The sequence below is a fragment of the Crocodylus siamensis genome, chromosome 7 (assembly GCF_052110815.1).
Source record: "Crocodylus siamensis isolate JL-2025a chromosome 7, ASM5211081v1, whole genome shotgun sequence".
Taxonomy (NCBI): domain Eukaryota; kingdom Metazoa; phylum Chordata; order Crocodylia; family Crocodylidae; genus Crocodylus; species Crocodylus siamensis.
The window spans coordinates 95,536,451-95,550,868 of record NC_143401.1 but is presented as its reverse complement, the minus strand read 5'-3'; the positions used below and the strand labels follow the sequence as shown (position 1 = coordinate 95,550,868).

The 14,418-nt window shown below is 47.1% G+C and overlaps 1 protein-coding gene across 10 annotated transcripts in view; it reads right to left on the bottom strand.

Moving 5' to 3' along the window:
- Positions 1-14,418, bottom strand: part of SH3PXD2A (SH3 and PX domains 2A) — a 324,297-nt gene that overhangs the window by 45,927 nt on the left and 263,952 nt on the right. For 2 of the 10 annotated variants that reach the window (XM_090058583.1, XM_090058584.1), the window contains exon 1: positions 3,231-3,438. The exons of the other annotated variants lie outside the window; for them this stretch is intronic. In XM_090058583.1, the coding sequence (XP_089914709.1) occupies positions 3,231-3,423 (193 nt within the window). In that variant the 5' untranslated portion in view covers positions 3,424-3,438. Of the gene's footprint in view, positions 1-3,230; positions 3,439-14,418 lie in introns of those variants that run through there. 10 annotated transcript variants of the gene reach the window in all.

Below are 14,418 nucleotides of genomic sequence, written 5' to 3'. Positions count from 1 at the left end.
TCTGTGGGGTATGAAGGAAGGCAAAATTCCCCAATGCAAAGACCACATAGGGAAATCTAAGAGCAGGGTCAGAAGAGGATGTAGCTCCAACACCTGGTCCCTTCCACCTTGGCCACAGAAACCTACCACAAACAGATTCTCTACTACAACACATCTGAATGCCAGCATGAGGCATTTTAAAAGAAGAGAAACAAAAAATCGTTGCCCAAAGAGGAACGTGAAATAAAAATCAGGAGGTTGCAATGACCCAAACCTCAGTGCTTAGCTGAAGAAAAAAAACCCTACTTCAGAAACTAAAATTTAACATTTCAGGAGCTTCTACTGCTGCCTAGGATCCAAGGGCACTTAGCCACCACCAAATGAATACTGCATCCTGGGAGGTACTGTACAGCGCTGTATGTTATGGACACGGGGGACAATGGAGGCACATTGGCAGGTCAAACGAATGAACCCATATATTCAGGGCTGGGTTCAGTCCACACACACCGACTCCAAGTCATCTCCAGCTTCTCCTTAATGCCCGATTTTACCATAGCACCCACGCAGAAGTGCTGATGACTAGCAACTGTGTAGAGAATCACTGGGGGACAGCTCTGTATTTATCTCATAATTAAATGTACATGTCCTTCACATCCCACATTTGCATTGGGCATATCCCTAGCACTACTATTGCTATCTTCCATGCCCAACTCCTCCTTGCTTTGTTATGCTTCTTTATTGCATACTCGACTGGGCTATAAGCTCTTCTGACCAGTCTGCATCCAAGTCCCAACAGGAGCCGAGACCTGCAGTAAACACAAACGTAATTAAATGCTACATGATGGTTAGGAACAGATACCATACTATTAAAGCCCTCCTGCAATCATGAGACACTGCTGTCTCCCTAACAAAAATTTGCTATGTCTCAATAGATACACATCCCACAGCAGGTTCAGATGCTATGAAAATGAATTATGATCTGCATGGTACTCTAGACCAGCCACTCAATGTTTTCACACTCAAGGAACCCCTTGGAAACTGCTAGCTCTTAGTTTCAACTTTTTTTTTTTCCCCTCCAGAGAAATACTAGGGAAATTCTGTTCCAAAGACCTCTAAAAGACAACAACAGGTAAGAATGATTTTTAACACTACGGACCCCTATGTGAAAACTGCTTTCATCTTGCGAGTCATGCTTGGACTCCAAACAGTGCTAATATTATGTGGCACCCTTAAACGGACTACAAGGCACCCCAGGGTGCCACAGTACCCTGGTTGAGAGTCACTGCTCTAGCATCATTGAAAAACAAGGTCCCTTCCTACGTTTGGAGATCATCCAGTCCAACCACCTGCCAAAGGCAGGATCATCCCTATCCAAACCATCCTAACTACTAAAACTACACACTCTAGTTAGAGCCTCCTTAGGAGGTAAGACTATTACCTCTTGGCCCCTCTTCTGCTGGAACATCTCAAAACAATTCTTAAAATTTCTGTTTTTGCAAAGCATTTGCCTTACAGGGGCCATAAAAAGCCCCTACAGATATCTGGGCTCCATTGTGCTGTGCCCTGAACATAAAGCATGACGGCTCCCACCCTGCTGAGCTTACAGTCTGACTAGGACTCCTTGCCTTCCCAATGCTGGGAATGGCTGATAACTGCAACTGGGGCTGGATGAGAAGGAGGCGGCACGAAGAGATGCAGAGGAGAACGTGTGGGCTAAAATGTTACCCTTGCCAAATCCAGCTCCAGTTTATCATGGGAGATTTTACTCAAGAGATGGAAATAGATGCATGAAGAAACAGGCATCTTTCTCGTCCAAAGATCTGGAGATCTCCATTATACTACAGATAATGGCGCCCACTAGCCAGGCATCCCACAGCTGCTGTGTAGTACTAGTTGCTCTCAAACCTCACAGGCCTGGATTTCCATTTTCTGGCCCCGAAATGATTTGGCAACTGCTTTACAATGTTTCTGGGCGGAGAGTTTAAATTTAGTTATTCCTCCTCGGCAGGAGGTAGATTCTCCTGACATGACGCCCATGGCAAGCAAAGAACAGAAGCTGCCAAATAGTTCCTCAAACACATCTCCACGGCAGCCCTTACGTTTTAGCAGGAGCGTGTCGACATGGGCAGCAAATGAAGCTTATCAGACATTTAGAGTTAAAAGCACGAAAAATCGGAGTGAAGTCAACCTTCAGCTGATGCTCCACGGGAAGAGTTTACATAACCCTTCTCAGCCGCAAATTAAAGCAGTTGTGCAGAGGGCTGGGCTCCACTTCACATACGCAATTTGGCAGAGTTAATTATGGCAGAAGTCCTTGCTTTCGAGTGCTGGATCTCTCTGCCGCAGCAGAGATTGAGCCGGTGCGCCTTGCATTACATTTCTCAAAGCTCAGGCTGCTCTCCCGCCCCTCCGTTCGGTTGAGCAAGTTCGCAGCTTCCACTGCCTCAGCCCCGAGCTTGTAAATTCCTCTGGACTGGACCAGCGCTGCAGTTAGTGCCCCCGAGACAAGCTTTCTACTAAAAAGCTTCCAAATAGGCATCTGTGCTGCAAAATATCACCCACAAGCCACTGCAAGGCCCCTGGGAAAAAGCAGGAAGAAAATTGAGCTCGTCTTATAGGTCAACATCCATTTGAGACTTAAAAGAAAGGAAACTAAAGCAACCCAATCCCATTCAAAAAACAAGGGTTTAGTAGTTTCAGAGCCGTATACTTCATATATAGCCCCTGCATCATCCTTGCTGCAAGTACTTCTCTGCTTTGAAGACTGTCAAATCAATACACAGGTGGTAAAAACTCATTTCATGCATGCTTTTCAAAGTAGCTTTTCAGCACATGGTGGACAACAGTAACACTGATGCACAGGTGGCATCCTAGCCCCTTACCTCCCATGAGAACGTGGTTTGCTCATAAAACATAGCTGGTTGCCTTTCCAGGTGTGCACAGGGGTATGAGGAGGGCTGTTTCCCCTACAGCAAGAGCTGCAGAATACGTGCAGGGGCTAGTGGCAGCCAATGGGAGCCATGCTGTCCTTCTGGAGGCAGCTCCTCAGGAAGAACAAGATTGCCAACTATAAACCTCTGCTTTCAACCACACAGCTTAGCTCTATACAACTATAAAAATATGGGCAGCTGCCGCCTCCTGGCTGGAAAGCAGCAAAATGGCAGCCCAGGTGCATGGTGTGTGATCTCCTGAAGAACTTGCACTTCTGTTCCTTGCTTTCAAGTCAAGAACCCGCACGCTTGGATGCTCACCTTGCTGGGGTGCTCTGATCCCAGCCAACTGCCTGCCCTTTGGGCGGGGGGCTGGACCCGATGATCCCGCGAGGTCTTTTCCAGCCCTATGGCCTATGAAATTGCAATGGTACACCTCAGCTATGATCCATCCTGGGAAGAAGTTGCAGCCCCTGAGCCAGAAGGTAGATGAAGTGCAATCACGTTTCCCCATGCAGTCTACGAGTGGGAAACCACGGGTTCCAAAAGGCAACGTTCTGCCTCAATCGTAATGGGCCACGTGGGGCCCGTGCTGTGCTCTCACAGGCTGCATTGCCTTATGAGAAAGAGAAATTAAGACGGCTGCTATTTAACCCACTTTATGCAAATTATATGGGTTTTGTGAGCACTGGGCAAGGGGCCAAAGTAGCCCTCAGCTGAGCAAAGCTGGGGCAATGGTGGTGCAATATGACATCTGCCCCTGAAAGTATAAAAATCGCTGCAAACATTGTTAGGAGACTCGGGTTTTTTTAAAGCAGCCTAAAAACTATTCATTTACTCTGTTTTAGCCCAGCTTCACAGTTCGTTATTAAAGCCATTCTATAGCAACATCTGCAGGGAATTAAGTAAAGTTATCTCCACAGGCTGCCAAGACAGTATGAGGTTAGCTCTTGCACTCGCACCATCTGTAAAAATTACACCACAGTGCATTGCGACTCAGGTTAACCCTTACAGACTCGACCTGCTCTCAGGAGCGATCAGAATTGAACTGCAGAGTTGGTGCAGCTGAAGGGGCAAAAGATTTTTGATGAACAAAAATATTCAAAGTGAGCTTGATACTCCAGAAAGGTAGCGGCCGGAAGCCTCTATATACCCGTAAGCCAAACAGCTCTGGGTCCGTCATAGCTTCAACACTATGATTTGGACCGGCTCACACCTAGGGACAGACTGGTCAATTTGGTCACCATAACCAATCCCTGGTTTGGTGTCTCTGGTCAGAACGCCTACAAAGGGGGCCATGCTCGATAACTGCAGTGGGTTTTGCGATATGGACAGATTTATTAGGACCAAGACGGCACTTGTTGCAATTACACCACCTACTCCCAGAAGAATAACACGGAGGCATGTGGGCTAGATTTTCACCCATGTTGCCAGGAGGTAAAAGGCCCCCGTTTGCTCATTCACCTCTAATTCAGGGCTACCAATCCATAGGAATTAGGATGGCAACATAGGTCTGTTCACTGTGTTCCTCCTTCATCCCCAAAATATATCTCCCCCATATGAGGAAGATGGAAAGACGCACGCTCTCACTTCTCTCCCATGACTACATTGACTCCTGCTGGTTGGGGAGTTCCACATGTGCGTACAACCACCCACACACACTGAATTAAGAAAGAAGAGAGCCAAAGAAAGGATAAAAATAATCTGTGCAACTTCTCTTTAAAGGGGAAATTCCCACCCCCTCAAAACCCAAACATTTTCATGGCCAACTGAAAATGTATATGTCAAATTAGTTTATATTGTGCATGCATACTCCAATAATCCCCTTCACTTTGAGTCCAGCCCCCCACCAGAGGGGTAGGTAGTCAGCTGGGGTCATAAGATCCCAGCAAGATTAACATCCAAATGCCTCCTGAAAGTGTTCAATGTAGGTGCTTGAACCACCTCCGGCAGCAGTCTATTCCTGACCTTGGGGGCTTGGACAGGAAAGAAATTCTTCCTTATGTCCAGCCTGAAACAGTCTTGCAGGAGTTTATGACCGTTCAACCTCGTCATCCCTTGGGGCGCTCTGGTGAAATAAATGTTCCCCCAGATCCTGGTGGTCACCCCTGATAAGCTTATAGGTGGCCATCAGATCACCCTTGACTGAGCCTGTGCTTTTCCAGGCTAAAGAGCCCCATGGCTCTCAGCCTGTCGTCGTAAGATCTGTTTTCCTGACCTCTGATCATGCGCGTGGCTCTCCTCTGGACTCTCTCAAGCTTCTCCACATCCTTTTTGAATTGTGGGGCCCAAAACTGGACGCAGGACTCTAGCTGCGACCTCACCAAGGCCGAGTACAAGGGGAGAACAACGTCCCGGGATTTGCTGGAGAAGCATCTATGGATGCAAGTCAGCATTTTGGTTGCTTTACTAGACACAGCATCGCATTGCAGGCTCATGTTGATCTTGTGGTCAGTCATGACCCCCAAGTCCCCCCTTGTCTGTAGTGCTAGCCAGCATAGCACTACCAAGCCTATAAGCATGCTGCAGGTTTGTCCTCCCATGGTGGAGCACCTTGCATTTTTCAGTGTTAAGCACCATCAGGTTCTCATCTGCCCATTTTCTGAGCCTGTCAAGGTCGGCCTGGATCGCCCTCCTGTGCTCAGGTGTGGATGCTTTACCTCAAAGTCTGGTGTCGTCATCGAACTTTAATTACTTGCTCTTGGGAACTGTCCTCACTCTACCGCAGCTCCTGCCAACTTAGATGCTTTCAGCATGAACGGGAACTCAACTGTTGAGTTCTTTCCATAAAGTACCGTGAGATGCAATTGGATCTCTTCAAAACCTGGCGTGCAGGCCTTTTCTTGCCAACAGGCAATCATTTCCCTTCAAAGATGCCATATGCTCTCTCAAGGCCAAGTTGGTCTCATTATCTTCAGAGCGTTTCCAGGGTAAGGATGCACTGATTGACCTCAGATATTTGCCCTTTTTTCTACAGCCGTCTTCTTTCATGCGAGGTTTGATATGAATGTAAATACGCACGTATGATATACCTGCAAGCATCTTCTTAGCAGAGGAAGGGAACAATTCGGCAGGTATGGATCTAGTACAGACCCACAGGACAAATATGGAGTAGCAACTGAAGGTGCTGGAGTTCATGAGCATCAGATGATGTCAAGAGGGTCACCTACATTAACAGCCAACTGCTCACCTGTTTGCCAGCAGGCCGATACACCTCCTGTTCTGATAAGACAACTCTGGCCCATGACTTTTCCAGCACTAAAAACCTGCATGAAACAAGTCTGTAAAGTGACACTTCCTTGCTAGAAAGTGCTCTCTCCAATTTATATGCAGTCATGCTTTTCCTTTTCAAGATAAAGATGGGTACAAGAGGGCTTTTAAAAAGGGGGAGCTGGCTACCATAGGTTGGGGCTGAGTCACGATGTGGAGGCGGCACAGGCTGCTGTCTAGCCCAGGAACTGAATTATTCAAGTCAGTGAAATACTAAAAGGTGGCTTTCATTTTCAAAACACATATTTCCCAGCCTGCATGCACTGCAAACCTGATTACAGTCAAGATTCAGGCTCTAAGCATTTTCCCAGAGGAAAAAGATCTAACAAGACACACTAGAGGAGATGAAAAAAAAATTCAGCAATGGCCTCGGTAGAGCATTAATGTACAAACAAGTCTCCGCTACCATTTAGATATCATCATCCAACCCAAAACTCATAATTCAGCTGTGTACTGTCACACTCAACTCTGCTGCCCCTACCCCACCCCACCAAGAGCTACCGCCAAGAAGTTAGTACTTCCCAACTGCATCCGTTCTTGATGCTCACAGGGCTTCAGAAATGCTAGCTGTAGGTGAGCAATGGCCTCATTTCCACTGTCCCCATTTCACAAAAGGGGAAGCTGAGGAAATAAGAGCAAAGATTTGCTTGGGGGAACACAGTAAATCCTGATCAGCTCTAGGATTGAAGTTTTTGCCCCTGTGCAGCAGCCTGTAGGGCTACCGAGTTCCACGATGGTTCGAAGGCTGTACCGATTCTTATTGCATTTCACATGCCGCACCAATTCCCCTCGCTTAGCGGTTCATGGAGTGCTGCTTGTCGCTTCCTTCCTATGCCACTATGCCATAGGAAAACCGAGCCACATTGGGAATAAACCCCCCAATTTGCTGCGTCACTGAAAAACATGTTGAAATTAAGGCAGCAAAATAGGGATGAGTGCCATAAACTGTTCTACAGAGCAGCTCATTGCAGCATCCAGGATATTGTTTTAGGACACAGTTAATATTTCCATTTTAAGAGAGGACTGAAAGTCTCCAGAGCACAGTGCCACAGACCAGTGCTTAGTGGGTGGTCTTGTTATAGACACATTCCAGGTAGAGGATAGTGCTCTGCACCTGCAGACTGGCAATGCTGCTGCCTTCTTGACTGAGCATTTGACCCATCCATTGTTTACTACAAGGGTGGAAACAGTAGCTTTAAGGATATTAGCAAGGGACAGCTACGTGCACAAGATAAGAGTAAAGAAATTGCATGCACACACATACAAAAGATACAAGCAGGAGCATAATCCTGCTTTTTACTACCCCGCTCGGTGAGGGGCGTCCACAGGAATAGCGATGAAAATGCAGCGGGACTGCCAGCTTGAAAGTCCTCAGTGCTTATGGACAAGCCTTGGCAGGAAAGGCACATGGAGTGCTCTCTGAAATGGTGCTCTCTTTCCCTCTTTAGGGAGCATCCTAAAGCAGAGCCACTGTTAAGAGTGAAGCCTAAAGCAGTTTGATTTACTGCAGTCCTGGATGGAACCTGCCTTTCGCAAAGGGGTTCCCCCACATGGGTCCTGGGGCAGAGGAGTTTTTACCAGACTTGCTTGTTCTGGTTGCCCAAAGCTTCATGTTGCTTTATAGGATGTTAAGAGTGAAAAAGGAGGAAGGAAAGGCTGAGAGCATGTTTGTGGTTCTTCAGCAGCCGCTAATAACATCACAGACGCCTCCTGGCAGCACAGGGAGCTGCACTCCTCATGCTGCTGGGGGTACGACCAAGTTCATGAAGAGCAGCAAGAGAAAACGGAGACCTCTGAACCCGGGGCATGCCAGATAACAGGAAAGCCTGAAATCTCCAAAAGCACCAGTTTGCTAAATACATTTGAAAACTACCCCTATGCTTGGCTGTGGATTTAATCCATCCTTTTACCTCATCTCCACTGCAAGCATCGTATCCTCTGCCAATGTGCTCAGCAGTTCCTTCACTGCCTTCTACCTTCACTACCGTAATTCCTCCAATGTTGGCAGAGCCGAGCCGGCATGAGTGGTATGAAGCACATACATGGTCCCCCTGCAAAAGGATGTCCTAGTCACCACTGCAATGCGAGTGTCCTCTCCAGCAATCCCAGCCTTGCAGAAATACCTCCCCTGCCCAGGTGACTCTCTTGGATATCAGGTCTGCAGGACCCTGAAACCGCCCCCTCCACCAGCACTAGTTGAACATCCAGCTTGTTTGGTGGTGGTGCTGGTGCTTGGGAGGATTCACTGCCTGCACCCAAGTATATTTTCTCCTCCCGGTGCTCTGGAGGGGCTGAAAGTACATTTCTTGGCAATCCTGGGAGAGAAGTAGAAGCTTGTGGGAACAGAAGCAACTGGATAGACAGAAGTCTGGACTTCAATAGTTTGGGAGTTACATCACTAAGAGACAACGGAAGTTTGTGAACAGATAGAACTGACCTTAGAAATACCATGCTGTTATATTTGGGTCAAATCAAAGAGTCATGAATGTGATGATGGATCCATTGCCATTATGCGAACCCAAAGAGGCACTGCTTGCCCTGCATTCAGTTTATTGATTCAAACAACCAACAGATTTATTCCTGGACAAAGAAATATGAAAAGGTTAAAGAAAGAAAAGTCTTCTAAAGGACTCTATTTACTTGCCAACTGGAAAGATTTGATCAACTGCAATCTGCAGACCAAAGGGATTTCATGGATCGACCAAACTGGAAGCCAAAATTTCTACATGTGACAAGTCTCAGGTGCAAGCCTGCATGGTGGGCACAGCAATTTTGCATCAGAAGAGTGCACCCACCACTGTCCACTGGTTATTGCAGACACTTGCTCATGAGCTGAGTACGCTCAGATCTGTGGTCAAAAAATTGAAACTCTGATCAAAGATCATTCATTTCCCCTGAAAACCTATCCTGTACTCTGGGCTCCCCAGAATACAGCACAGCAAAGCACCACCAGCTTATTTGCCCAGGGATGGCTGCCAAAAAATGGGTGGCTGGCTCGTTAGCCGACACAGAAAAGGCTGGAAAAAAAAAACAAAAACGCGACCCACAGTGCTGAAGAAAAAAAGTCAATGGGCACTGGGGGAGGTCCAACAAGGAGCCGCTCCCAGATTTCCAATGTTCCAGGTATCCTGATACCTTCTGAAAAAAAAGTTTGTTCTCTGTGCATTTGATATTCCTGAAATTAAGACAAGCCAAACCTGTTCGTGCACCATGAGCTCTCTAGCCCGAGTGGTCAATGGTGAGCAACCCACAGCTTTTTGCTTGCTACAGCAACAAAAGAAGTGAGGAAAGGGAGCAGGTTTTAGTCATAAAGGAAATATCCCACCCATCAAGATAAGGCACAAAGCTAGCCATCTTGAAGTGGGCATGCTACACTATGCGAGTAGCCCGTCTGCATCCTGTAGGCCCGTGAATAGTTTCATAGTTGTTTGGGGCCAGAAAGGACTTTACAGATAAATCGGGTCCAGCCCCGCTGCACTTGGGCAGGAAAGACCACTAGGGTCAGATGACCCCAGCAAGATGGGCATCAAGGTGCTTTTTGAAGATCACCAGGGTGGATGACTATACCTCCTCCAGGGTGCAAGGCCTCATTAGTGGAAAAAGATGATACTGATTCTGGGTCACACTGGGTGCATCTACATGTCCATTAATGAGCTGTAATTATTGCACATTAAAGGTTAGTACTTGTATAACCAAGGACTGAATCAATGTGCACTAACTAGCGCTACTGCGCAGTAGCACTGGTGCATGGTTTCTTAGTGACACCAACTGTACAGTACCCTATTACTAGTGAGCAATAGCATATTAGCATGGCTTTTGCCCTGTACAGTGGGCATTTATACACTTACTTTTTCCCCTGCAACGTGCCGCAGATCCACCTCCTTGAAGCAGATTCAAGTCTGCTCTGCAAGTGAGCCGAGGCGAGTTATACAAAAATGTGCCGCTGCCATTTTCTCAGTGCTGACACACATTTTGTCACTTACGACCAAAAAAACCACGACTGTTGCTGTGCCAGACGCTTTTCAAAGTGCCCAAGGCTGCAGCACTTGCACGTGTAAAACTGCCCAATGTTATTAGGCTACTGCACAGTTAGCGTCTCATGCAGATGCACCTACTCTGTATTTTCACCAAACAGATATTTTGCTTAATTCTTTGGCTCAAATCAACTCAATTTATTTTCAAGTTATGTACTGAAAAGAACAACTTTCTAAGCCCTGAGACTAGAATGTGCTTCAGAGACTAAAAATGACACTGTACATTCAGGGATTACTCGCCTTTATGATTTCTGGGCCAAATTTGCTCAGCTTACTTGCTTGCCTCTTCACCCCACAATCTGTTGCCAGCCCTGCCTCTATCTAGATTCCAAGAAATGAGCTTAGTTTTGTCCACACCATATGGGCATTGATAAGACTGAGATGGCCACGTTTGATTGCCAACACCTGCACTGGTCTGCATGGCAGAGACGGACAATGCTCTCCACTTCCATGCTCCATTGCATTTTTCTGGACTCAGGTTTGTCCTGGAGGGACCTCAGCTAGGTACGTGAAAAAAAAGAGTTCAAGGAATGAAGTGTGGAGAATGACTTGAACTTGGGCTGCCAAAAAAGGTGACAGTTACTGCTGTGGACAGAGATTCTGCAAAGACGATACCATTTCCTAGCACCGGATCGGGAGCATGCAAGGAAGCCTCTTTCACAGGAGCCAGCGGAGAATCGCCATAGAGTCATCCATTGCAGATGGGCCTTTAGGCCTTCACAAGGCTGCAGTCAACTAGGAGAGGGCACCAATCCAATGCACAAGTCACTGCAATTTACATTCATAGGACTAATCTTAAAGCAAACATGCCTTCCACGTTCTAGCTTTCCCTAGGAAAGCATTAATAAAACTTTCAAACAAGGCCTGCAGTAGTTGCATCCAAGAATTACAAATTACTTCCTAACAGTTTGGGGGGAAGGACCCTGGAGCCAGCTGATAAGAAAACAGTCCTCATTCACAGTATATATATATAAAAAAAAGCTGGTACCGCTTCCTCTGTAGCTTGACACACCACTTCCATTTTAGCCCATCTTATTGTGAAGTTTGCAGATGCTGAACTCTGGACTGGTTCAGGGCAAGTAAAATTCTCCAACATGAACTCATGGAAGCAGCAGCAGACTATGGAAAGCACTTTGAATGAGACCTGCTATTGAAGCACCAGCCCCCAGGAAGGTAGTTAGGGACATGCAGGGATCCTATATACATCCCCCAAAATCCAGCCATTTCTGGGGTAGTTTTAGAACAGAATATAGCAATGCTGGGCAAGAAACTGAAGCCAGAAATCGGATGTAGTTAGTGGAAACCAGGGACTTTAATTAGGTAGAGAGAAGATTCACTGAACTAGGAGCATGGCTGAGTCACTGGGCCAACACTACTCCTCTCGCAAAGAAGTTCTTTCATCCTTAATAGCCACAAGCAGCCCAAGCCTTGGTTTTTCCTTTCCATTTATAAAGCTGGCACTAGCAGCTTTCCAGTGCCCCATACCAAACTCTGAAGTACTGCTTCTGTGGAGTCTTGGGCAAAAAGCCACCCACCAACTCCCTGTTTCCACATCCTGAAGGACCTGGCTGGCCCTTGGAGGTCTCCCATCCAAATACAGGTCCTACCCAAGCCTTGCTAAAGATAACCTACCAACTGGCTCTGTCATCTCAGACACTGCAGCAAGCTTAAGTGAAGCTTCCCGTCTTTCTCCGATGCTGCTTTTCTTTTCAGCTCCATTCAAATCACGTTTAGCCAGAGGTCCTGGCGAGCCATGCCTCAAAGAGCTGCCTGCACAAGAGCAGGAAATGACAGCTTCGGAAATGAGTACCAGAGTGATGACTAGCAGGCTAGAAAGCAGCCAGCACATTAGCAGCCTGCCAGCTAACGTGCTGCACTGTGCTGAGCAAAAGACACGGTCGGGGAGCAATAAGACAGCCCCTCCCAGAACAGCTCAGACTCGATTCCATATTTTCTGAAGCATTTTCCCAGCCTCTCTCTAAAGCAGCCCTAACCTTGCTGTTGGAAATGGGCACAAAGCATGCGCTCAAACACCCCCGCACTTAGCTGTGCCAGGCATTTCATCCAGTGATGTCAATTTGTGGATTGTCCAGCATCACAAAATGGCAGAAATCCCATCTGCAGGTACACAAGCGTTACCTTGAAAAGCTATGAAGACACGGACAACAAGGAAAACTGGTAAGAAAGGGATGTTTAAGAAGAGGGGGAGCTGGGAAACACTTCACTTGTCTCACTTGGGCCATTTTATTCCAGAGCCCTCCAAGTCCGAGAGTCTTCATGACAGGATAAAGGAGGAAATGTGCACCTTACAGACTACCTAAAACTGGAGATACATAGCCTAAACTTTCATAAGCCTGACACATGCCATCACTAGATACAGAGAAAACAGTGAAAGCATCTCTGCAGAGGAACACTCAGTATATGCATGTTGGGTACAAGTTTCTAGGGCATTATGATAAGACCCTTCTCCCCAGAGCTGCAAAGGTGAATGTGCCAACTCCGGCAGAGAAGACATGGATGGAAGATCCTGAAGCAGGCCTAAGTAAGATGCATGGAATCGTTTCACCTCCAAAAAAGCCACTGCCCTTTTCATGGGGTGTACGAATCCTGCAGGGAAGTCATTACAGGGCAAAGTGTAGTTTTCCCCTGTGTGTGTGCGCATCTTGCTTGGAGGCAAAGGATTTTAAAGTTTTCCCAAGGAGCAGCCCTAAGCCCAGGCTCACTGCAGAGAGGATTTCCCTCTATTTGCCACAGACAAAGGAAACATGCCACTCAAAGTGGTCTTGCAGAAAAAGGAACCAAGAGAGAGAAAGGGCTGGTGCAAGAGCATAGTGTGGCTCTCTCTTTTAGCCAAGCAGGGAGGTGCTGGGGGAAGAAATGGTATTCAAGCACCCCCTGCAAATCACTAACTGCATCTGCCAAGAGTCAGCACAACTAGTCCACTGACCTGTGGGGATTATAAAAGCAAGGCAGATCACTCTCCCAGGAAACAAGGCAGGCAGCCCTGCACCGAGTTACATTTGCTTGCAAGTATACACCAAGACTCATTTAAAATAAAATCCTAGACTGTGGAAACGGAAGTGCCGATAGCCACGTTTCGTCCAGAAATATGCTACCACCATCTCACAGGCACCCTCGTGCGTCTTCCCTTTACGAAGCAGGGCCCCATCCAGAATCCAGTAGGTGTAGGAAACGGAGAAGCAACGCAGTCATTTTTCTTTGCACCTGGTCCTCTCCATTTAGAAATAGCGGGGGCCTTTGAGAGATGCCGATTGTAGCAATCAGCCTGAAAGCAGTCAGAGCTAAATGAGCAATAGGCCAATATTTAACATTTCAATCTTCTTGCTGCTTCCAGTCTCACATCTCCAAGCGTGATCAAACAGGAAGGCAGCAGCAGCAGTGAGCAATCATAGAAGGCTTGCTGGCAGGGATCTGTTCGCCTGATCCTCTGGTGCTAAACAGAGGTTAGTGAGACAAATTAATGAAATGAGGCATAGGAACGCTGTCAATCTCCATGCCTTTCACGGAGTTGAGACAAGACAAATATATTATCATGGGGTTTTATTCCTTTCCATTGGGACTAAATCATCCATGACACAGGGGCAGGAGTAATGCATTCCTCCAGCGAAAGAGATTTACAGACCTTCTATTCCACACAGCAACCTACAACTCTGCAGTCTGTGGTCTCTAAAAACAGCAGAGCAAGGAGAGCTTTCATGCGTTAGCAAAAATGGTCTGGAGGCATGCCGTTGAGCCTTTAGTGCAGACTCGCTTCTGAATTAATTCTGGTGGGATGCTTATTGCATGTGAAAGGAAGGAAGAGCCTTAAGCCCCCTCCTTACTGACCCAATGCTGCCAAAAAAAAATCTCAACGTAACTGGGTCTAAATCACTGCAGGGTTCAGCCCAAAAACGTACAACTGCTGTACAAGTTTCCAACCCAGTGCTGAGTCTTTCAGTCTCAGGCTACCACGCTTCCCATGCCTGCAGTCCAAGGTCAGCTGCCCCCTACTTCCCATTCTGACACACGGCATCCTCTCGGCTATCCGGGACCTTGGTCTGCGCCGGCCAACAGCTGAAATGTGCTCCGGACTATACTGTAGCTATTGCATCTGTGTCACCAGAAAAGGAGACGTTCAAGTGTAAAACCCGTTAGCAGCCTAAAACCTACTGCCCCAATGTCTATTATGGGCACATCCCTTGGCT